Source organism: Mercenaria mercenaria, chromosome 4, assembly GCF_021730395.1.
Source record: "Mercenaria mercenaria strain notata chromosome 4, MADL_Memer_1, whole genome shotgun sequence".
Taxonomy (NCBI): domain Eukaryota; kingdom Metazoa; phylum Mollusca; class Bivalvia; order Venerida; family Veneridae; genus Mercenaria; species Mercenaria mercenaria.
This window is the reverse complement of record NC_069364.1, coordinates 80,630,987-80,656,034: the sequence shown is the minus strand read 5'-3', so window position 1 is coordinate 80,656,034 and position 25,048 is coordinate 80,630,987. Positions and strand designations below refer to the sequence as shown.

Sequence of the window (25,048 nt, the reverse complement as noted above, 5' to 3'; positions counted from 1 at the left end):
TTTCAGATACCTGATGACCGAGAAAATTTACACATGTTTGCAGAAATACACATTTTGATGGTTTAAGCTTCAGTTTTGCATCTTTTAATCTCTTAAAGACCAGTTCTAAGCGTTCAATGTTTTCGGCGACTGTCTTACTAGGAACAATTATATCGTCCATATACACTACGCATTTTGACCATTGGAGACCACGCATTACATCGCCCATTAGTCGGCAAAATGTTGCCGGTCCAATAGCCATACCGAAAGGCATACGAACAAACTGAAACAAACCCATACTGGATGCAAATGCAGTTTTCTCACGATCTTCAGGACGTATACCTATTTGCCAGTAGCCCGAGAATAAGTCCATACTACTATAGTAGGAATTTCCACTAAGGGCATCTAGGCATTCATCCATTCTTGGTAGTGGGTAAGAGTCTTTCTTAAGGGTTTCATTGACCTGGCGATAGTCCACACATATTCGAGCAGTTTTATCTTTCTTAGTCACTATTACCAGATTGCTGCACCAGGGACTCATTGAGGGCTCAATGACGCCTTTGTCCAGCATTTTCTGAATTTCAGTTCTTTCAGTTTCACGTTTTGATAGTGGTAACCTTCTCATTTGTTGTTTAATAGGTTCAGTACCGGGTATAACCTCAATTTTGTGTTCAATTCTGTCTGTTAACCCTAAATCATTAGATGACTTAGCGAATATGTCCTGATACTTAAACAGTAATGTTTTTAAGGATTTCTTTTCAGATTCAAGGAGGCCTTTGGAGCTGCGATTATACAAGTCACTCAGGAAGTCCGGTAATTCTGATTCATTGTCAAAATTATTACTTAATGCTTCAGTTTTAATTTCAGAAGTTACCTGTGCACAGTGTTCCTGTTTTGTAACAGACATGTTAAAAGACTGGCATTTACCAAGCACAGTTTGAGGAAAAATATCAACTGGGTCTTCTTCACCATTTACAACATTTAGTTTAACTGAGCTATTATCACTGGTATTTACAATGCCTGGCAGAAGCTGAATTGCCTTATTTTGCTTAACAGGTTCAATTAAAGCCATTTGATCAAGATGTTCTTTGCTGGGAATTGTCACAGTTACCCATGCACTAGAGTTCCCTGGAATTGTAGTTTTCTCTTTCACAAGTACTCTACAAACCATAGAGTCTTTCCCCCCTAACCAACATGGAATTTTGTCCCCTTGTTTAGTTTGTAATGAATATTCTACATAATCAACCCCTTTAACATATTGTAACATAAAGTCTTGACCAAGAATTCCATCAGGTGCTATGTCACAAACAGTTACTGTGTGTATACTCAGTTTTTTTCCATTTGAATTGAAATATTTGCTGTACCATAGACATTTATTTCAGAACCAGTAACATCTTTCATACGAATAGTTCCTTTCTGCAAAATTGGCCTAACTCCTGCTTCAATTTGTTCAAATATTCTATTAGCCAAAAGGGTTGTGGAAGAACCACTGTCTATAAGCATATCTACATTAACATTTGAAATTGTAACACCTGTATAAAATCCATTGTCCCATTTTTCAGTGTTTTTAAATGTTTTACCGACATAACTTGTTTTTATTTCATTTTCAGGAGTTTCAGGCCCATTGCTCGCCATCGACTGTGGGCCTACTGGGTCGACGGCCTGGTGTTTTCCTGGCTCTTCTGTGGCACAGTTGCTTGACCTTGGTTCTGAGAGTTGGGTTGTGGCACTTGGTTCTGTTGAGGAGGTCTCACTAGCCATCGTCTTTGTTGGTTTTGATTTGCCTGACGGAACCCATGTCTGTTGTAAGGGCAGTTTTTAATGAGATGGTCTGGAGACTGACATTGAAAGCATTGCTTTAGAGTACGATTACCTCGTCTGCTTCTGAGCTCATCTTGTGCTTCTGAAAGCTTCTTAACACAGTCCTGGAGTTGTTGGAGAGTCTGTGTCATCATTGATGCTGATGGAATGTTTGCAGCCTCCTCAGAGTTTTGACCACTCCCGGTACCATTTACATTTCTCACCATTCTAGCTGTGGCATATTGTGACATGTTACCTGTTGGGAAGAAGACGCCTTCATACATTTCTATGATACCTACTGCTTGTTCAACACTGCGACATTGTTCTGTAAGACATTTAAATTTTATTTCAGCTGGAACAGACTTGTACAGTTGGTTAAGCGCAATCATTTCTTGGGCATCATGGGTCATGGATGGGTAAGCGCGCTGAGCTAAACGACGCAGATCATCTCCAAGCTTAGCAAAGGTTCATTGGGACCTTTAAGTCGGGCTTCGAACCTTGTCATCCACATTGGTTGCTGTCTGGCTTTACCAAACCTTTGGCTAAGGTGATACACTATGTCTGAGTACCTCTCCCTCTCCGCACTATGAATTGTCATAGAAAAGTTCTGAGCTTCACCCCGCAGGCTGGCTAGAAGTGCTAATGCTCGCTCACGATCTGTCCACTGGCCAAGTTCAGCACATACTTCAAAATGACGCAAGTAAACTTCCCAGTCTTCCTCACCACTGAAGCACTGAGGTTTGATTGTTAAATGACCATTCTTTGGCTGTTGGCCCTCATAGTGACCTGGTTGATTTACTGGAAGATCCAAATACCTGATATTTGATCTGTTTGAGTGATTTCTGTTCTGAGGCACCGCTGGTTGTTCTCTCATAGCGGGTCTTTGTCGAGGTTGTGCTTGAGGTTCATAAAGATGTGGCACATCATCATCTGTGTCACTTTCCTCTGCATTCATCACTGAAGCTGGAGATGGAGGTTGTTCTTGTGGTTCCAGAGACTGAGCAGTACCACCTGCTTCTTCCTCATTTTGATTGTTTATATTGAAATTTACTTCACTGTCTGAATCAGCCATACTTATCAGCAAATAAATGAAAGATAATCAGTTGTGTTTGTTCTTCTTTTAGATTTTTCTAAATTTGTTTTCTATAATTGTTTTAATGCTTACTTCTAGTAACAATACTATTTTTGATTGATATATTTATATATCTATCTATTTATTGATCTTATTTCTGTTTATATATTTATTGCTATTGTTATTTATAGGCCCTGTGATAAGCTCATACTGTGATACTGTTTTTCTTCTTTTATTATTATTTTTTTTTAATTGTTTACTTTGTACTTCAAGTACTTTGATACTTTTGTTTACATTCTAAATGTTATGTCACTCTTTTGTAAGTAGTACGCGATAATTCTTCATTAGCCGTGTGGGTTCCTATAAGGTGATCCCACTGGTATGACACCACTTGTAACACCCGTAGGTGCTAAGTCAGTAATGGCAGGCGGAAGAAATTAAAGTCAACACAGTTTTAAGTTCATGGTTGTAATGAGCAATATAGATTGCTGGAAGTTTTTACTAACTTAATAACTGATTCAGTAGTCTTTAGCAATACATCACAAATTGGTAATTTTGATGTAAACAGCTCAAAATATCTATAATCAGAAGTTCATTACCACTTAAGCTACTTTTGAACCATGATAATTAACTGTACATCTCATTAAAATAGGTGTATTAAGTTATCAGGCATACAATAAGTCACGACTAAGTTTTACTAGTCGCGTAGCAGTTTACAAAGAGTAGTCTAGTTTCAATATATACTTTTTACGTAGGCGTGAAGGTTAAGGTTTTTCCAGTGACACACTTATATTTATAGAGAAAAAGTCTGGCAAGAAAAGTCTAACACCAATGAAAAAACGCGGTCTAAAAATGTCGACCAATGAAATGAGCCGTTACAGCCAGCATCTCTGGCAAATCTATCAGAATGCCGCCATCTTGAAAGACATCTCGCAGTTGAAATATCTTTAGTGATGAAATACATAAATGTAACCAGTTGAAAGTTATCTATCATTAAACAAATGGATGCTTTGGAATAAAAGGAATTTATCCATGCAAATTAAGGTTGGTAGAACTGCTTATTTTATCAGATAGAGGGCGAAAGACATATGTCTTTCACGAATGAAGTGAGCGAAAGACATTTCAAAATATGGCGCTCACTCAACTTTTGAGCAGAATCGATCTGAAAACAGCCTATAGCATATGCTACAGTAAAAGTTAAATTGACAGAATGATGGTAAAACCTTACTTAAAAACCTTGAAATAATGATTACTTCAGACTCACTGTAGAATACTGTAAAGATTGCTGGAAAACTTAGCATTACAGACAACCGGAAGTGAAAGATTCCGCGTTAAATCTCAAAATATTCTTGAGAAAATCTGAAGAAATCATGCATATATCAGTCTAACATCAAACTAAAAGTGACTAAATTGTTACATAATGATAATGTGACTATTGAACTAAACTGTTTTTCAAATGGAACTTGATTTCAAGAAGATTGACTAAGTCTTTCAGTTCTATCAATTGTCTATCGGAATGTCTATCAGTTCTGTCATATGTCTATCGGAATGCCTATCAGTTCTTTCAATATTAGGATCTAGCTTTCTTGAGGCGTTAAAAGTTTATAATATAGAATTTCAGGTCTTATTGTATAATAAAAACACACATAGATATAAATAACAACTGAAGGTTGTTATACTGAATTTCTGTTTAGTTTTAATGTTTTCCCCCCATATCTCTGTTGCTACTAAATGTATTTGATTCAAAGTTTAAATGATTGTTCCACATCATCACCATCATATGGCACAAGGTCTATAACACTGGCACAAATATGTTATGACTTATGCCTCCTTTTTGCTACGATTTTCAGATTCAATTTTGGTGTATTTTTGCTCCATCTCATTTATTACTAAATAGATTTGATTCAAACTTAAAACAGTTGTTCCATATTATTAGACACATGATAGAAACATGATGCATTACGCAGGTTCCATAACACTATTTTGTTTTTGTTTTTCAAAGTTATGCCTCTTTTTGACTTAACAATTTTTTGTTGTTTCGTTTGAAAGCTGGTATCTCAGTATCCGCTAATGGGAACTGATTGAAATTTCATACATTTGCTCACTGTGACGATCTGACATGTAATGCACAAGTTCCATAACTGCTTTTTACAACGTTAGATCCCATTTTAACTTAGCAATAATTTTGGTGTACTATTTTATCTGATTAAGCATCACCATCACAAAAAAGAGAAGTTCTATTACTCAAAATGTTTGCACCTTTCGTACTTGTCTATTTTTTCTCTGTTTTCATTATTTAAAGTTTTTTAGTTACAGTCGAGCGCTGCAGTTCTCCGACAGCTCTTGTTTTCCTGTTTACCTTATGTCAGCTCGCACAATCTGTCAATTCGTACATGTATTAATTGTAATTTCTAAATTACAAACTAGTAAATTTTTTGCATATTTATACAAAGTTCGTACTTTTACCATAAAAAATCTTATATAAAGCACATCGAGTTATTTTACAAGAAAAAATAAGACGAATTTCTCAAATATTTATCAAATTTTTCGAAAATTTATTATTTGGTCAGTTCATACATAATTTAAATGAGCACAAATAAAATGCAGGCAATTTTACAATGGAAATACGTACAAAAATTCACCCATATCGTCCTGGGTGTCTGGGAGTGAGAGGGTCATGAAGTGTTTGGGCTCACTGGCACCAGATTAGAAGGTAAATGACACAGGCTTTTCTCAGTTTTCTGTAACTTTCTCCAGGGTGCCATGGGTCACATAGTATTCCGAGGCGTAGGGTATAACATATACAATGACATTTTCTTTCTGGTCTGGTGCCAATGGGTAGATTGGGGTATTTCAGTCGATTTTAGAATTTGGCAGAGTTACAGAAAATTGAGAAAAAAGCATTTTAGCTCGACTATTGGAAGAATAGGTAGAGCTATTGGACTCACCTGTGCGTACGCGTCCAGATTTGGTTAAGTTATCGTATATAAGCTGGTATTTCAGGAACAAGTTGTGGAAATGGATTAAAATTTCACTCACTTATTCACTGTGATAAACTGATTTACACTGCACAGATTCCTTAACTCTACTTTGCATTTTTAGCTCCACTATTCGGAGAATAGGGGTGCTATTCTACTCGCTCCGGCGTCGGCGTCAGCGCGGTCAGTGTCGGCGTGAGCTTTCTTGGTTACATTTTTCGGCAACCTTTGTTTTTCTTTGTTACTATTGCTTATATCTTACTGTAACTTCACATTAACATTGTTCAGCATGCAAACGAAGTATGTGCAGGGGCTGGGCCCATTATACATAAAGTCAAGGTCACCAAGGTGTTATACTTAGTTTATTTTTAAGGTTTTTCTGTCATATCTTTGTGACTATTGCTTATATCTTACAGTAACTTCACATAAACATTGTCCAGCATACAAACAAAGTATGTACAGGGACTGGGCCCATTATACATAAGGTCAAGGTCACCAATGTGTTATACTTAGGTTATTTTAAGGTTAGTGTTTTTCGGCAACCTTTGTTTTTCTGTCATATCTTTGTTACTATTGTTTATATCGTACTGTAAGTTCATATAAACATTGTCCAGCATACAAACAAAGTATGTGCAGGAGCTGGGTTCATTATACCCAAGGTCAAGGTCACCAAGTGTTATACTTTGCTTATTTTTAAGGTTGAAGTTTTTCGGCAACCTTTGTTTTTCTGTCATATCTTTGTTACTATTGCTTATATCTTACTGTAAGTTCACATAAACATTGTCCACCATACAGACAAATTATGTGCAGGGGCTGGGCCCATTATACCCTAGGTCAAGGCCACCAAGTTGTTATACTTGGAATTATTTTCATGTTAAATTTTTTCAATAGCTTCGTTTATAGTCATATCTTTGGTACTTTAAAAGATAATGACTTGAAATTAAAAATATTTATCTATAATCTTCATCTGCATGTGTGGTTACAATCCCCATAACTCTAATTGTATTTTTGACAGAATTATGCACCTTTCATAATTAAAGTTTTTTGGCAATCTTCGCTTTATGGATATAACTTTAGTACAATATAAGATAATGACTTGATGTATCTTCCTTTTAAAGTAGAGGTCTCTTATTGAGACATCAATTCATTTTACTGTCAAATCGCCGAATAGTCGAGCGCGCTGTCTTACGGACAGCTCTTTTCACAAAATTGTGTCAGCAGTTTTTGGTTAAGTTTTTGTATGTAAGCTGATATCTCAGTATCCACTAACGGGAATGGATTGAAACTTCACACACTTGTTCACTGTCATGATCTGAAATTCACTGCACATGGTTCATAAATGTCCATTGCATTTTTACAAACTTATGCCCCTTTCTCGACTTATAATATCAATGTTGGTTTAGGTGGTAGCTCAGTACCCACTACTGGGAATGGATTGAAACTTCACACACTTGTTCACTGTGATGAGCTGACATACATTCTACAGGTTCCGTAACTCTGTATTACCTTTTTACAAATCTGTGCCCCCTTTTCAACTTTTATATTGGTTCAATTGACAAGGCTGTTGGATAGTCGAGCGTTGCTGTCCTCCAACAGCTCTTGTTATATTATCTTAGTATGCAACATAACAATATCATGTCGCTCAGGTAATCATAAATCAAAAGGTCTTTTTTAAAGATGCGGTAAAAACTATACATGCATTAAATTTTACTTACAACAATGTTAGTAAAAACTGGACATGACATCTTTGGAGAAATTATTGAAACAAATCATGGAGTACTTTAATGAAATACGATGATGAATTATATTTGTAGACTTCACTGTTTCAAACAATTGATATGTTCGCTTGACGGAATTTACACTTGACCTCAGAAGAATATGGAATGCAAATACATGTAAATCGGAAATCCTTGCGTTTTCTTTCTCTTTCAGGTCGATTATATATTCTACATTCGTCGTTACATTTCATTAAAACACATGAGTCATGAAATAAAACGCTTCAGACACATAAATCATTATACAGTCTTTTGTCTAACATTTACAAAGAACAATCGCTTCGCCCGCGAATCGAACTTTTGGCCTTTTGATCCAGTCTTGCTCTACCGAGCGAATCGGGCGACAGGAAAGAACAATGTAAATGAGAGCGGAATGTTATAAAACTGGCCGGTCATTTTATTTTCAAATTCAGCCGTGTATGTTACGACGGTCTAAGACACTTGACATTCAACTTCCTCTCTACACATGCAATGCGAGTTCGGGCTTTGCAAGGCTGGTAGAATAATTTTCGCTCTGTTCGTCGATACATTTGGAAGGCAGGATATGTAATAAGTATAACGATTGCTACATCATATATACATGTATGATGATCGAACGTTTCACATATTATTATTCCCAATGAGCTAACGGAACGGGACGTCGATAAACTGAATTAACCTGCCTGGATAAACTAGAATCAATGATATGAACAGGTTTATGAACACCAGAGGGGTTAGAACAGACAAGGATGTTGCAACTGAGATAGCATCGGTAACAAACTGGATCCTCCCCTCAATCGCTGGTGCCACGGGACTGTGCCTTTTGAAATATTCCATCACTGTTGTAAAATCTAATGTATCTGTGAAAAAAATATGAAAAATATATTTTACCAAGAATTTCAAATGACGCATGTGAGTGGTAATGACATTGTTTTAAACTAAATTGAAACGCAACCTGTTTTATTCTTTAAAGTTGGGTTAAATAAGACACATCGCCTGTCATTATACCAAGAAGTGCCACGGAAATTAGCATTCATCATGCAGGCCAGGGATTTTTCAGTCTGGCTTTGACTGTAGGAATTTCCAAAAGAGGCTTCAGGCTTTGTATAGTAGACTTTCAGGCGTTTGGTTTTTGACTCAGTCCCAGCCTGTTAATGACAAACACCACTGAAGTGTTTTCTTCCAGTACAGAATTATCACGCTTTTGAGGTTCAAAGGTGCCTTTTGACAGGGAAAACACTTTGAGCATTTTCCCTTTATTGGTAATAATTGTACATTAATTGAACACTGCTGCTTCGAACTTAATCTTTATTTAGACCATGTTCTGTTCACAGGAGATAACTCATCAAGGTTAATTTAGTTTAGTTTAATTAAAAAAATCTATTCAAAGTTTGTTTAATTATTCCCCTTTCTTCAAACAACATGCAAAAGAAAAACAGAATTTTAGAGAAATATTTTTTGAAGAAAAAAAATCTACTAACTGGAACTACAGTGCAGACCACACGGTTCAAAGTGTGGATATTAGTGAGGTGCACCATTATAAAAAGAAAATGATTCGGAATGATTCGTTATAATAATAACTTACTAAAACGTAGACGTTTTAAAAGTTCGAAGTTGTAACCGTCACCGCCATTTATCAAGAAAGACGACAAGAATATTTTGTAATCGTCTGTGTCTATCAAAGGGGAGTAACTCGGTACTTCGCACTCTAGACACGCCGCTTCCACTGACACAACACGTCGGCCAGGCGGTTTCTGTAAATTATATACCACATGCAAACCTGAAATGATAAAATATATAAAATTCTTCCACTGGCTGCATGTGTAAGCGGAATATCTGTCTCGATTATTACTGTTTAGGCAGGCATTGATGTGACGAAATTTGTCGAGTTACTGCTTAAACACCATCTCACCTACATTCAATTATTGAATCTATTTTCTTACATTCCATATCCAACAAATAAAACTAAATGTTAATTCAAACGGATGATTTTTCAACGCTTTTTTAGTATATCTAAACAAAGCACAGGAAATTCACGTGTAAAATTTCACGTATATATATATATATAATTAGCGTGCTTATTTGTCGTTCTGATGCGAACGCACCAACAAGTCAATAGGCCAAAGCCACAGTTGTTTTGGTTCCTCTGTCAGAACGACAAATACCTTATTTGTCGTAAGCTTGTGCTTATTATCAATCCAGATGACAAATAAGTGCGCCGACATATAAGGTATCTGCCGTAAAGGCGCACAAGTGTGTCTGTCTGACGTGATGGCGTACTATCGCTCTTCAAACGCGTACACACGTCAGGACAAAATGGCAGAAATTAAAGAATATTTATCAGTTTCATTTGGATTTTATGTGTCACTATATCTAAACTCACATTATCTTATTTTCGGACTCGATACAACCTGGATGCTCTGGCTGACAACTTGCTCACATGAATCCATGACGGAGGACATATGAGCCGTGCCATGGGAAAACCAACATAGTGGCTTTGCGACCAGCATGGATCCAGACCAGCCTGCGCATCCGCGCAGTCTGGTCAGGATCCATGCTGTTCGCTTTCAAAGCCTATTGGAATTAGAGAAACTGTTAGCGAACAGCATGGATCCTGACCAGACTGCGCGGATGCGCAGGCTGGTCTGGATCCATGCTGGTCGCAAAGCCACTATGTTGGTTTTCTCATGGCACGGCTCATATAACCTTAAGCTTGCTATCTTCATTTACACTTCATCCGGGATCCCGACCTATCATCTTTATTTTAGATAGGAAGGCTATATTTATTGGAACTGTTTCGTGTGTACGCTTTACCAGGCTGACATCTTCTAATTAACTTAATAGGAGTCATATTCACCTGACATCTGAAGAAAACGACCATGAGGTTCATTCTCGTTCCATTCTTGCACGGATTTTTCGAGCTGATCTCGGATATTCTTGCCTTTTACTGTCACAATATCTAGCGTATTTCCAAACGGCATTAGCGAAATTATCTCCCCTGCTGATATTGCTCCTAAATTAAAAACTCACAAAATGAACTTTAATGTCAGGACATCGAAAACATAGGAAATAAGATAAGATATTAGATATTGTTTTAAAGATTTAGATTTATATATTTCATCATGGTAATTTTTATACATTACGGAACAACGTCACTTAAATGAAATTATAACATGGCTTGATTTGATCGCCAGTTGAAAAAAGAAGAATTTCAAACTCTGTATGCAGTAGATCTATTTAAGAAATAATATATCTCATTTTGTGATTAGTCGCTGAATAAAATCATTGTTTTGGAGTTCAGATGCGTAGGAAGAGGGCGCAGCTTTCAGTCTTCTTTTCTACAATGTAGAGTTTAATTAAATCCCGACTTTTCAAAACTTCAGAATACACTAAGAAAAATCTCTGTTCCCATAAATTCATAAAATGATTTTCATTAATTTTCATTTTCGTACGCCGAATCCAGGCTTTTTTTGATACGTTTTCCGGATAAATGACGTTACGCCATTACTTCCGATTAATAAACGTACAGAACTACCTTAAGGCGCGCGACCCGTTAAAATAGAATTATGGCGTCAAATTGCCACATAATGTCCGGTTCTTTTCTGTTTGGATGAATGAAGCCCAACATATTTTTTATCAAAATAGTTCGGTTAACATGTAAGAATGAAAACAAGGCTTTCTCGTGGTTTGTCGTCTAATTTACCACAGTTCATCGTTCAGATGCTTAAATATTAAACCACTCGGACTAACGCCCTCGTGGTTCAATTCCTGCACATCTGAACTCTGAACCGTAATAAAGACAACAAACCACTCGAAGGCCTTGATTATTTGTTAAATAAACAACAAGAGAAAAAATGTATTTGTAAAATTGTTTATGAAAATGGCACACATAAATTTCATTCACGAAACACTATGAAAAGTGGCTATGTAGTGAAATTTGATGCATCTGATAAGTAAATATAACCAGTATTTGATTGGAATGATAAATTGTACCTTTGTCAATAGATGCTCTAATACCGCCACCATTCCACACTGCTATAGCGGCAGGAGCCCACTGGGTTGCCGAACGGGAGAAGTTAAGATGGTAGTCAATTATTGCATCTGTTATCAAATTACCTTTTAAAATAAAATAAAGCATGCGAGTGTTAAAACATCTGCCAAAAATTTATACTTGGTCATAAGTTCTTCCCAAAGATGGAATTTCATCACGATATCGCAACATTGTAAAAATATTTAGTAATGTGCAATAAGTCGGTTCCATGACAATTTGTTATAACTGAATTTTAAGTATGCACTCAGTGAAACAACCCTTCATTCTTCACCCAAATAAAAGATTTTGACATGGTTAACTTTATTTGAACTAATAGTATTGATTGTGCTTGATCTCTTGGTTGCCTTATTCATGACAAAAGTACAATTCCCAATCAAATCTTTATATACTCTATGTGTATAAGTTTATTACATACATGGAATGGTATTTGATATTTTTGCGAAGTACCAATATATTATCTTCTTCTGTAGGTAATTTGTCATCTGAGAACATGTGCACTTATTGGTCAAATGGTATACACTTATTGATTAGCTCTTCGGACCCCGGGCAATAGTACTGACTTCTGACCGGCAAGATACGCAATAACTGTTTTAGTACATGACATCACTGAGAAATTTATTACACATTTTTATTTTCCAAATTCTTGACTCCTTAGGCCAGCAAATATGTATTGAATATTGACCGGTCATATAGCGCAAACTATGGACCGGCGATATATATATATAAATAAAAAAGAAAAACATCCAATGGGTTTCCTCTATCTGTATTTCTGTCTACCTACCGGTTTCATATCATAATCATCAGGGCAGACATATAAAAAATATCATAGAAAATATTAAAAGTTACTCCTGGACAAGTATATAATAAATAAAAAAGAAAAACATCCAATGGGTTTCCTCTATCTGTATTTCTGTCTACCTGATATATATATATATATATATATATATATATATATATATATATATATATATATTATATATATAAGATATATATATATATAATATATATATATATATATATATATATATGGACTCATGTAATAATTTTAATTATATGATTCTATAATTAAAACACCCATACAGACCCACATTACACTCTTGTAGACGACAGTGATCTTCTTCGCCGTCCAAAAATACATTAGAGAATCCAATAGCCTCCTCACTCAATGCCGTCACAGGTTTCTTCCATTCGTCCATATAAGAAAGGATCGTTGTATCTACAAGACGCAGGGTTTTATATAAAAGTCGGAAAGCAAAAAAGTACAGATGTCAAAAGAAATGAGAATGAGTAGATAAACCGGCATCGTTGATATAGCAACGGTTGTAACATATTTTTAGCATTTGACTTTCACTTAATAAAATACTTTAAAATAAAGTAAATTTTGCCAGTTTATCTTTAATCTCATGATGAAAAAAATCCTTAATTTCACCGTGCAATCTAATAACTACGGTGTCCCTTTAGGGTCATCGCCAAATAGTATGAGCTCGAAAGAACGAAAGAACGATACTAAGATGTTTAAAACTCGAACCTAGGACGGTAAAAATGCGAAAGTACGATGGTGAAAAGTCGAAACTACGAAAGTGAAAAGTCAAAGGTACAATGGTGAATAGTCGAAACAACGAAACTACGTTGGTAAAAAGTCGAAAGTACGTTGATGAAAGTAGGAAATAATTTAGTTACGTTGTTCCGACTTTTCAACATCATATCGTTTTTTCGTTGTTTTGGACTTCCAATATGGCGATGACCGTACATAACTACATCATTTTATTTATCACTTAGAACATAAACTCAAACTTTCTTCTTTTAACTGGACTAGAACCTTATTATGTTTCTATTACAAATTTACTCCATATAACGATTATTGCCGCCGGCATTTGGTGCCTTTTAAGATAACGTTATATATTTTGTTGAAATTGTGGTATGTTATTGACGATACAGGCTGCATGTTGCGCGCAGTTAATTATATTCACAATTTACATAATGCCTGTAATATAAATTCTGTAAAATTAATTCGTGACCCGGTTCAATAACTAGCTCAAACAGAAAATGAAAAGCTAGTCTTATAGATTCTCCGTCAGGACCCTTCTACTATAAAACTTAAAACTATGGATAATATAAATAACATTATTTTCTTATTCATGTTAAATATTTTATTACATTTTTCAATTAATAAATCTCAACTGCAGACAAAGGACGAATATCCAGTTCAACTTGCATAAACGACGTCAAATGCGTACTAAATAAAACATTACCATTTTTTTTTTGTCAGATTCTTTTAAGGACATGGGGGTATATAACAAAAGGATCGTTACAACAGAAGCTTTATCCGGAATGTTGCCAAACCTGGAATGCTGTATGAGGCTCTCCTAGATTTTACTAGACCGGATCTCTCGGCGTTTGCGACCTCGGGTGAGCCAACTCTGGCAAAATCCACCCGAGCCGAATACAACATCTCAGATTTAGCTACTGTTATAATTACCCTGTACAAACTGTACCATAAATTACTTCAAAGATACTGGCAAATTATCTTCATCGCTGTGTAAAGTACCTGTAGGCCTAGATTTAGAAGATTTTTTGGTCATTGCGTAACCTGTACGTCTGTTGTTTAGATTACCGGTATAGGATGCGCATGCGAGTTCAGCCCGATTACTGCATGTTGCATTTACTTCTCGGTAAAGAAAACGTTAACAAAGAGCACAGAATGATAAAAAAGTCACCTATATATAGACGTTTATTTAGGTAACGGAATCATGTGAAAGATTTGTACTAAATGGGCAAGAACACAGGCACCAGTATCGGACCTGGGACAAAAGTATGGCCTTGTTTTCATCCTAAATGAGTTCAGAATGAAAAATATGTAGTGAAATATGAGCCCCCTTCAAAATATACATATGTCTACTGAAGGCCAGAATCTTGAGAATCGAGCCTGCGAGCAATGGGTTCACTTCCCGGGCCGTTGTGAAATAAATTCTCTAGACAATTAAACAAACTACCTATCACTATTTCACGTGTACATTTAGCTACAAAATGAGACCGACCCCAAGTCTCTAGCCCTTCCCGTTCATGAAATATCTATCAGAAAACGAGTGCTTTCCTGCTGAATGTCCCTGGTAGATAAAAATGCGGCACAAAGAATCGGTATGTATACATAGACTAAAGTATGGTTGTCCGCCGAGTACGGCTCAAATTCAATAAAAAACACTAAATAGTATAAATAAATACATAAACTAGGGCCACTCACAATCGTCTGTTGCATCTCAAACACGCGATATAGACGTTTCAAATTTTTCTACGGTCTTTCAATTGAATGCTACGCCACTGAACAGAATTCATTAGGTATTTTTAAACGCAATTTCTGATTGGCCAATAGCGACACACCTCCGACAGAACCGCATCGTTTCGCACAAAATTACTCGGATATTATCGTATCGGTTTCAATGGGGGATATTACAATTGAAAGACCGACGGAAAAATAAAAATGTAAATATCGCGTGTAGCAGCTGCTACCACAGGCACTAGTATCGGACCTGGGACAAAAAATATGGCCTTGTTTTCATCCTAAATGAGTTCAGAATGAAACATATGTAGTGAAATATGAGCCCTCTTCAAAATATACATAATAAAAAATTATGTCTACTGAAGGCCAGAATCTCGAGTATCGAGCCTGCGAGCAATGGGTTCACTTCTCGGGCCGTTGTGAAATAAATTCTCTATATTCACTACATATGTTTCATTCTGAACTCATTTAGGATGAAAACAATGCCATTTTTTTTGTCCCAGGTCCGATACTAGTGCCTGTGGGCAAGAACTGATATTTTACACATGCAAAATAAAAACTTTATTCGAGTTATAAAGAACTACTTATTCTCAGCAAGAGATCTTTTTAGTTAAGTTAATAGATGATGGCGACTCCACTTAAACAAATTTTAAAGGAAATTTATATACTATCATGACAGACGTGAAAGGAAAAGGACTAAACTAAAGTCTAATATTCATTTTAAACATCTCTACTTTATAACATGACTTGCACTTCTTTGATTCCATCCAATCAGGCAAATGTGAAAAATAAAGTACAGTTTTAAACTTTTTATACACTTACTTTCTAGAACATTTGATCCTAAAAGAATCGGGTTTCCAGAGTAATCTGTCACAACGCCGCTCGAATTGAAAGTAAGTTTTAGGTAACCCAGATATTTCCCCATTTTATAAGCTTGAACCACTAGTGCTCTGTTACCTCTGACCTGCTCGACAACTGTTGGATAAACTCCTTCTATCTTCTCATCTGATGGCTGGTAACCTTTTAAAATGTTATAAAATATTCTTTTGACTAAATACTTATTATTATAGGAATTAGACGTTGAAAACATATCACAATATGAATATGTGATAACAATATGTCAATGTGTTTGCTTGAGCGGCCATATTCAGTAGTAGCCACCTAGAATCCATTTTGTATCAATGATGACATGATGTTATCGATCAGAAATTCGTGTTTGTTATATAGATCAAACGTTGAACATACCAAAAAAAAATTCGAAGTGCTTGTTATATAGATCAATCGTTGACATATGTCTATAATATGTTACATGAGTCTCTGTTGCTGAGTCGTTCACACCACTCTGCATCCATTTTCTCTGCGCTGTATGTTCCAATTCCCACTTTGTATTTATCTTCTTTCATGTACGGGTTTGTGAAAGGTCAGAGGTCGTACCCAGGCGCCGACCCGTACTTGAAATATCTAGAAGGATTCGATTCAAAAGGCAACAACACACAAAAGATTTTATATCCTACAACCTACCATTGTAAAGGAAAGTATTGGTATGTCCACCTACAACCAGATCTATTCCGTCAATGGCTGCCACTTCTTTATCGGTGCTGAACCCTGCATGTCCCAGGGCAATGATTATCTTGCACCCTTGTTTTGTAAGTTCTGACACTTCCTCCCGTACAGCTGTAAGTATGTCGCTGAATCTTACACGCGGTCCTGAATCAAAAGATAAACAAGGAGCTGCTTTTTCAAAACGCAAAATCATGCCCCCGGATGTTAGACCAAAGGTGATGTTTTTTTACATTTTAAGTTTAAAGGTGAAGATCGTATGATGGTCAAGGTCATCTATAGATATGTCAGATTGTAGGTCTCGCCACAATATTTGTTGAGTGTGAGTATGAACTCAATTGTGTCATTATATGGTCTGTAGGCAAAAAAGGTTGTTTATTAAGGTTTTAAGTTTGAAGGTGAAGGTCATACGAGGGTCAACGTCATTTATATAGGTCAGTTTGTAGGTCTTGCCACAAGGATTGTTGAGTATAAACTAAATCAGGTAATTGATACGGGCTGTGGGCAATCTGGTTCGTACGGACGAATGGTCAAGGTTATCTTGGTAGTTTAATTTGACTTGACTAGTAGCAACATATGATCATTATGACAAAAAATGTTGTTTATTAAGGTTTTCAGTTCGAAGGTGAATGTCATATGAAGGTCAAGGTCATTATATATTGGTCAGTTTGTAGGTCGTGCCACAATGATTGTTGAGTGCGAGTTTGAACTAAATCAGTTCATTAATGTGGGCTGTAGACATCTGGTTTATACGGACGGATAATGGTCAAGGTCATCTATACATAGGTCAGTATAACCTGTTCTTGAGAAATAATGAAATATACAACATTCCTTACACCACTAACAGCTGACTTTATTATACATGCAAACGTAATCACTTATGGATTGCAGGATCCCAAAGTACAAAACAATATATCAACACGGGTAGACATGCAAGATATTCTGAACAGACGAGCTCCCAGGGAACAGTCGCGTAGTACGTCTAATTTTCTCAGCCTGTGTGCTGCAGGTTTCGGGTGTGTGTGCGTTTTTAGGTCTTGCTACAAGGTTTGTTAAGTATGAGTATGAATTAAAGTGGGTCATTTGTGTGGGCCGTAGTACCAAAAATATTGTTTATTAAAGTTTTAAGTTTGAAGGTGAAGGTTATATGAGGGTCAATGTCATCTATATATAGGTCAGTTTGTAGATCTTGCCACATAGTTGAGTGTGAGTATGAACTGAATCGGGTCAATAATGTGGGTTCTGGTTCATACGGACAGACAAACGGATGTTGTTTATTAAGGGCTTAAGTTTGAAGATGAAGGTCATATGAGGGTCAACGTCATCTCTATATATAGATCAGTTTGTAGGTCCTGCCACAAGGATTGCTGAGTGTGAGTATGAACTAAATCGGGTCATTATTGTGGTCTGCAGGCAATCTGGTTCGTACGGACGGACAAATGTTCAATCGCTATATGCCCGAGGGCATAAAAACAAAAACAAAATATTATTAACTCTGCAAAACGAATAATATGTGCAAACGTTGAATTTCCATGAATACATTTAATATATGCATGTTTTAGAAATCAAATTAGTTGTAACAAGATCAGTATGAAGGTCCTTTGGAAGCATGTAACACAACCACGCAAAACAGTAGCAAACTCTTTAACTGAGTCTTTTCATGCAAGGTTAATGACAACACATCTCACATTTAAGCGGAACTTACAGGAACGACTCCTTCAGAAAAAAAATCAGAAACACTGAGTCGACGTACGAGGAAACTTTTACGGCCGTCGCACGTCACTTACAGACTGATATGTGATAAAAATAAATAAATCTGTAAGATCCCTTGGAAACATAGTAAACATCCAAACAAATTGATAGCACACTTAGTTTGACACAGCCTGTTCTTGAGAAATAATGAAATATGCAACATTCCTTACACCATTTAACAGCTGACTTTATTATACATGTAAACGTAAACACTTATGGATTCCAGGATCCTAAAGTACAAAACAATAAATCAACACGGGTAGACATGCAAGATATTCCTCAGCTGAACAGACGAGCTCCCAGAGAACAGTCGCGTAGTATATGCGTCTAATGTACTCAGCCTATATGCTGCAGGTTTCGGGTTTGTGTGCGTCTTTTGCTAGGAGTGCTTCCAGAGTCAAGGTATTTCTAGTGCATAACAGTCTGCTTTTACAAGTATTCGCGATACAACTTTAATTTAACAGAAACCTCTTGGAACAGTTTGCTTTAAAAGTAGATTGTGATACAACCTTTTACATGTAAATATAACAGAAAACACTTTTAAAGTATACCTGTTGTATATACTATACCTGGTGTTGATATGAATGCAGTTTCCGGTGTAATATAGCCCACAATGCCGATCTTTTCTCCACCAACAACCTTGTAAAATGATTTTGAAAATTTCCCTCGGAGACAGTCTTCCCTAGTGACGTCAGTGTTAGCACTTACAACAGGAAAAGTAACGTTATACATAAACCTTTCTAGATCTTCAACGCTGAAGTCGAACTCATGGTTTCCGAGACACTGAAATATAAGGTGACAAATGTACAATATTCTGTAACGTATGCTAAATTTTGCAAAGGTATGAAACACGTCCGGATTTTTTATTGTCCGTTTTTTTTTTTTGTTTTGTTTTTTTCATTCTTAGGCCTACAGCTTAACGCTTCATTACTTCAAACAAGATTAAAAATTCAACCCTCTGATACTCAGAGTTTACTTAATTTAAATAAAATCCTTTCAAAACGACTTTCGGACACCGTTATGACTTTCGGACAAGAAAAATACGTATTATTTGATTAATTGATTCAGCTATTTTTTTCTTTCAAACTATACCTTTATTGTTCATCCCTTTATCTATTCTTCTTTCGTGTGTTTCAGTTTTTACTGCTCTGTATTTAGTTAAGTGTATCATTATTACAATTTATATATCTTTCAATGACATTTGCTTAAAACTGACATTCTCGAAACAGAAGCACAGCCTTATGATATTCTTATCTTCGCAGAATCCTGGCTATTTCCTGCAATACCAAATCATGATCTTCTCATACCTAATTTTCAAACACCGTTTCGCTGTGGTCGTAATGCTCGCACAGGTGGAGGCGTCACTATCTATATTCGAGATGGCCTTCTCGCCAAACATCGTGACGACCTTTCTGTTGCTGGATTAGATGCTCAGACATCGTGTCATCCTTGTAGGAGGTATCTATCGTCCCCCAGATTCAAATAATCAACAATGGCTTCTTCTGGAACAGTCTCTAGACCAAGCTTTTAACCAACCTTATGATAATATCCTAGTTGCTGGTGACTTTAACATCAATATCCTAAACACTAAGACAAACAAGATATCAAATCTCATTCCTCTTACCACGCAGAACAACTAATATCATCACTAACCCAGTTTACAGAAAACTCATCCTGTCTTATCGATCTCATTTTTGTTAAAAATGAAAATCACGTACTATCAAGTTTTGTTGCCGATCCATTCATTCCTGACATAACTCGATTCTACTGCCCTATTGTTGCTATCCTTAAACTAGACAAGCCCACAAACACTACATTCAAAAGAAAAGTATGGTTGTATGACAAAGCTAACTATGATCAAATACAATCCAATACTGCACATTACTATCTGGGACATCATAATAGAAAACGCTGACCTTAACAAAGCCACTGAAGACATCACACACGCAATTTTAACTGCAGCACAACAATCAATTCCAAATAAAACAGTCACAATAAGACCAAACGACATTCCTTGGCTAAATAATACAATAAGAAAGGCTATTAGGAAACGCAAGAAGTTATATAAAACAGCAAAGCGACTTAACACTGAACAAGCTTGGACAAACTTTAAAACAATACGCAACGAAGTTACAAAACAAATACGAATAGCAAAACAAAACTACCAAAATAAACTCATTGAACAAGTGAACTCAAACACAATAACAGCTATACTCTGGTTCAAAACTGCTAAAAAACTAACAAACAAAACAACAGCTCAGACAATTCCAACACTACAAGACTAAAATACACGAGCATGTACAGACCAAGAAAAGACAGAATTTCTTAACTGTTTCTTTTGCTCACAATCCACCATAGATGACACTAACGAAACTTTGCCACCATGCCCATCCTCTACTACAGCTACCGTATCAAATATTCTTATAACACCAACAGACGTCTCTGATGCTATATCCCTCATTAATCCATCTAAAGCATGTGGTCCTGATCTCATCAGCCCAAAACTTCTTCGAGAAAGTAAAGCAGAACTTTCTGAACCTCTTTCACAGTTCTTCAACAACTTATTGACGTATGCCTTTTTCCCTTCGTCCTGGAAACCAGCTAATGTTTCTCCAATTTTTAAAAAATCAGATCCCTCTAAACCTCCGAACTATCGACCAATCTCCCTTCTTAGCTGCATAGGCAAACTTGTGGAACGTTGTATTCACAAATATCTTTACAACTATCTCACTCAAAACAATATCCTTACTTCTCTTCAATCAGGCTTTATCAAAGGTGACTCTACAGTGAACCAACTGGTCTATCTTCATAATGGTATCTGCAATGCTCTCGGTAACGGCAAAGAAGTTCGAGCCGTGTTTTGTGACGTTTCGAAGGCCTTCGATAGGGTGGCATCGCGGACTTCTTCATAAGCTATCTTCTCTCGGTATTAAGGGCTTACTTCTGAACTGGCTATCCTCGTACCTTTCATCGCGTAAGCAGCGAGTTGTGTATGCAAATGCATCTTCCTCTTGGTCGACCATTAACGCTTTTGTCCCGCAAGGATCTATTCTAGGACCTCTTGTTATTCCTAACTTACATAAACGACATTGTTTCAAACATCGGTTCTAAAATTCGTCTTTTTGCAGATGATACCAGTCTTTATATCATCGTAGATGATCCAGCTTTAGCTAGTACCACTCTGAACTCTGATCTTGAAACCATCCACTCTTGGCCCAAAGCATGGCTTGTTACATTCAACCCATCAAAAACAGAATCCATGATCTTTTCAAGAAAACTCTCCAAACCGAACCATCCCCAAATATGTATGAACAATATACCAATCACTGAAGTGCCTGAACACAAACATCTTAGTCTCACCTTCTCCTCGGATCTAAAATGGTCCTCACATATAACTATCACTTTGAAAAAAGCTTGGCAACGAATTGGAATTATGAGATCTCTTAAATTTCTACTGAATCGACATAGTCTCGAACGAATGTACTTTTAATTTATTTGTCCAATCTTGGAATATTCTGATGTTGTTTGGGACAACTGTACAAAAGCCCTAAAGAATGAAATCGAGGCTGTCCAGAAAGCGGATGCTCGTATAGTTACCGGTGCCACAAAACTCTGTAACATCCAGAAACTCTTACTCGATCTCGGTTGGGAACCCCTGACGGCACGACGAAAAAAAACATCGCCTTGTTTTGTTCTATAAAATGGTCAATAGCTTATCACCCGCCTACCTGTCTTCACTAATTCCTGAATACCAACACAATATCAATACTAGATATAACCAAAGAAACATCAGAAATATCTTTTGCCAATCACATTCATACAGCTCTTCCTTTCTTCCAAACACAATACACGACTGGAACTTACTTCCTCAACATATCAAATTATCTCCTTCAATCAATGCCTTCAAATCAAATCTGAATAAAAACATACCAAAATCAAATCCATTATTTAAAATCGGATCCAGAAAAGGCCAAATTCTTCATGCTCGGCTACGTCTGGGATGTAGCTCCCTTGCATGACCTTAACCGCCGAGGACTCACAAAAAATGTTAGATGTGATTGTGGTGAGATAGAAACTGTCGACCATTATCTGCTACATTGTCGAAAATACCAAAATCTTCGATGCGACATATTTTCCAATATCCAATGCCCTCTAACCCTCAATCTACTGTATGGCGATGAACATCTATCATATCAACATAATATTGTCCCATTCACTGAAGTAATATTGTCCCTATTCACTGAAGTACAGCGATTCATCATTTCATCAAATAAATTCAATGCATGAGCTGCGACCTCCCACACCTGTTCCCACCCCCAAACGACGACAAGAGACAATAGCATAAACATGCTCGTTAATTCTTTCACTCCTCATTCTAAAAAAAAACTTCGTATTATACATATATTTTACATTCATATTTCGATTCATACAACACGACACACATACTTACACAGCCTAGTTATCATTCTTCATTAACCTCTGTTCTTCTTATGGAGCGGAATTCATATAAGTTTTAAGTAACTTGTTTTCCAATCTATTCCATTAATATTTTCTTTGTTTGTTTGTAGTATTTTGATTGATGTATGTTTTTATCAACTTTTGATAACTTAAATGTACTACTCGTGTTTGTAAATATAATTATAATTGTGGAAATAAATACAGTTTAAACCAATGACATTTGCTTGTTAATTCATATCCAGTGATTCTTAATCCTACTGTTCAGTTCAATGCGTAATTGCGTCATGAAAATATACATGTATGTAATTCATGTAATAAGGAGTGGACAACCGTAAACTAATATAGCTTTCTCAGATTTCTGACAATTACTGAAATTACTACTACATTGTAAATGTTTCACGTTTTTTTCAGAATAAAATTGTGTTTAAACTAAGACTCCTTGTGCAATTGTACAAAATATTTGCATCAAGATAGTAGAATCTTGAGTTTAATTGTGTCAAATAATCTTAATTTAAAAAACAGAACTTTGCATAGTCTCCCGTCGTATCGTGTGTCGAGAGTCGTGTCGCATTGTTGCGCGTCGTGTTTTGTATCGACCGTCTACTCTTCTAGTCAGATGCACGACATGCGATACGACGCACGACAATACGAAACGACGCGTGACATGACACATGACAATACGACACGACACTCTAAACACACGGTACGACGGTCATTCGCATTGTAGTGTTGTAAACTCTTTTATGTCGACGCATGACATACAAGTCGACTACTCACAACAAGACACGCGACAGGACTCATGACAATGCGACACGACGGTTGACACAAAATATCACGGGCGACAATGTGACACGACATCGTCATTAATGTCGCGCGTCGTGTCGCATTTTGGTACATTGTGTCGCATTTTCATGCATCGTGTCGCATTGTCGTGTTGTAAACGTTTTCAGATCGATGCACGACATGTGATACACACGACAATACGACACAGTGTACGACAAATCGACACGACGTACGAAAATGCGCGTTGTGTCGCATTGTCGTGCGTCATGTCATATTGTCGGCTCGCATTGTCGCGCGCAGTATCGTGTGTCGTGTCGCGCGTCGACCTAAAACACGACGGACGACACATGACATGAGCTAAACAGAATTCCGTATAAAAGTGATGGCATGATATTTGTTTAAGAATACTATTAAAAGTGAACCTTTAAAAACGTATATCTGTCAGAGAGACACAGAAAAGTTGGAAATATCCATCTAAACAAGTTTAAGATGGAATATTCTAAACTATGTGGATAAAAGCAATTATATCTTAGGAATTATTGATATAAGTAACAATACATTCTAAAAAATCATTATCTGAGCAGTAAACTACAAATGAAAAGAAGCGGTACAATCTTTTCTCATTTTCTGATTGCTATTGAGTAACACAAATGTGAATTTTAGCTATTAAGTGATTTAACAAATCTTAGCTAAAACGCACCATTCGTCTTCAGTTCTTTTATATAAAAACACTAACTTTAAATGAAAACAAAGAAATTGTAATTTTTCCCAAGGCAAAAACAAATTATTTGTTTACTTGAGAAGAAGTTTCTGACCAAAATTTACTTCGTAAGTTCAAAACAAAAACCTCAGGTCTGTTTAGAACAGGAGAACTAGAGCGGCATGAGAACCGGATACTTGACCTGTTGACGATAATTAATAAAAGGGCAGACTCGTATGTAAAAAAATACTCATGCGCGAAAAGTTCACTCGTTCTTTTTTCGCGTAGTAATACTGCGCTCTTAACGTCGGGCAATATTTCCGTATATTTCATGATACAAAACTAATAGCCAGTATATATTTACCATTGCAGTATATCCTAGCTGGTTCAAGAAAAAGGCTGTAGCCCGGCCGCGGTGAACCTTAGACCATATTGTTCCCAAAAACTGGTCACCAGCGTCCAGAAGTAGCACGTTTTCATGGCTATCTCGAATTTCCTGAATTTTCGTATGTCTTCTAGCAACGCCTCCAAAACAGTTCCCCTCGCGTGCATCATTTACACTGCATTCAGCGCCGTATTTATTGAATTGTTCAAATCTCGAATGTATGTCATTGGTATGTAATACGGTCAGCTTAAATCCAGATGAAACGGAAAATGAATAAAGCAAAAGTATGTTTACCATAAACCCATAGATGCATGAAACACTACTTATATGTTTAATATTCATTCTAGTTTTCTTTAACATAAAGTATTTTTGAATTTAAAAAATTAATATCATTCTACTTTACGCGATTTTCAACTTTCGAAGTTTTTACAAGATGAAAACTTCATTCAAGCTCAGAGATTTTACGCATCGTCAGTTAACAACAAAATGCAACCCGTTA

At 36.4% G+C, this 25,048-nt stretch overlaps 2 protein-coding genes across 3 annotated transcripts; both read right to left on the bottom strand.

The window, feature by feature from the left end:
* Positions 1 to 2,209: 2,209 nt before the first annotated feature.
* Positions 2,210 to 4,042, bottom strand: LOC128556677 (uncharacterized). Its single transcript, XM_053542292.1, has 2 exons — positions 3,596 to 4,042; positions 2,210 to 3,429 (listed from the first exon to the last, which is right to left on the bottom strand). The coding sequence occupies exon 2, from the start codon at positions 2,849 to 2,851 to the stop codon at positions 2,210 to 2,212; it is 642 nt and encodes a 213-aa protein (XP_053398267.1). The 5' UTR covers positions 2,852 to 3,429; positions 3,596 to 4,042.
* A 1,363-nt stretch (positions 4,043 to 5,405) lies between these two features.
* Positions 5,406 to 25,048, bottom strand: LOC123552277 (snake venom 5'-nucleotidase-like). Of its 2 annotated transcripts, XM_045341808.2 has the most exons (9): positions 24,529 to 25,047; positions 18,793 to 19,006; positions 16,433 to 16,618; positions 15,734 to 15,931; positions 12,719 to 12,850; positions 11,577 to 11,699; positions 10,441 to 10,596; positions 9,169 to 9,363; positions 5,406 to 8,443 (listed from the first exon to the last, which is right to left on the bottom strand). In XM_045341808.2, exons 1-9 carry the CDS (start codon positions 24,907 to 24,909, stop codon positions 8,229 to 8,231), a joined length of 1,800 nt encoding a protein of 599 aa, XP_045197743.2. In that variant the 5' UTR covers positions 24,910 to 25,047; the 3' UTR covers positions 5,406 to 8,228. The 2 variants fall into 2 exon arrangements, with proteins under 2 accessions (XP_045197743.2, XP_045197744.2); XM_045341809.2 differs by lacking the exon at positions 12,719 to 12,850 and having other exon boundaries at positions 24,529 to 25,048.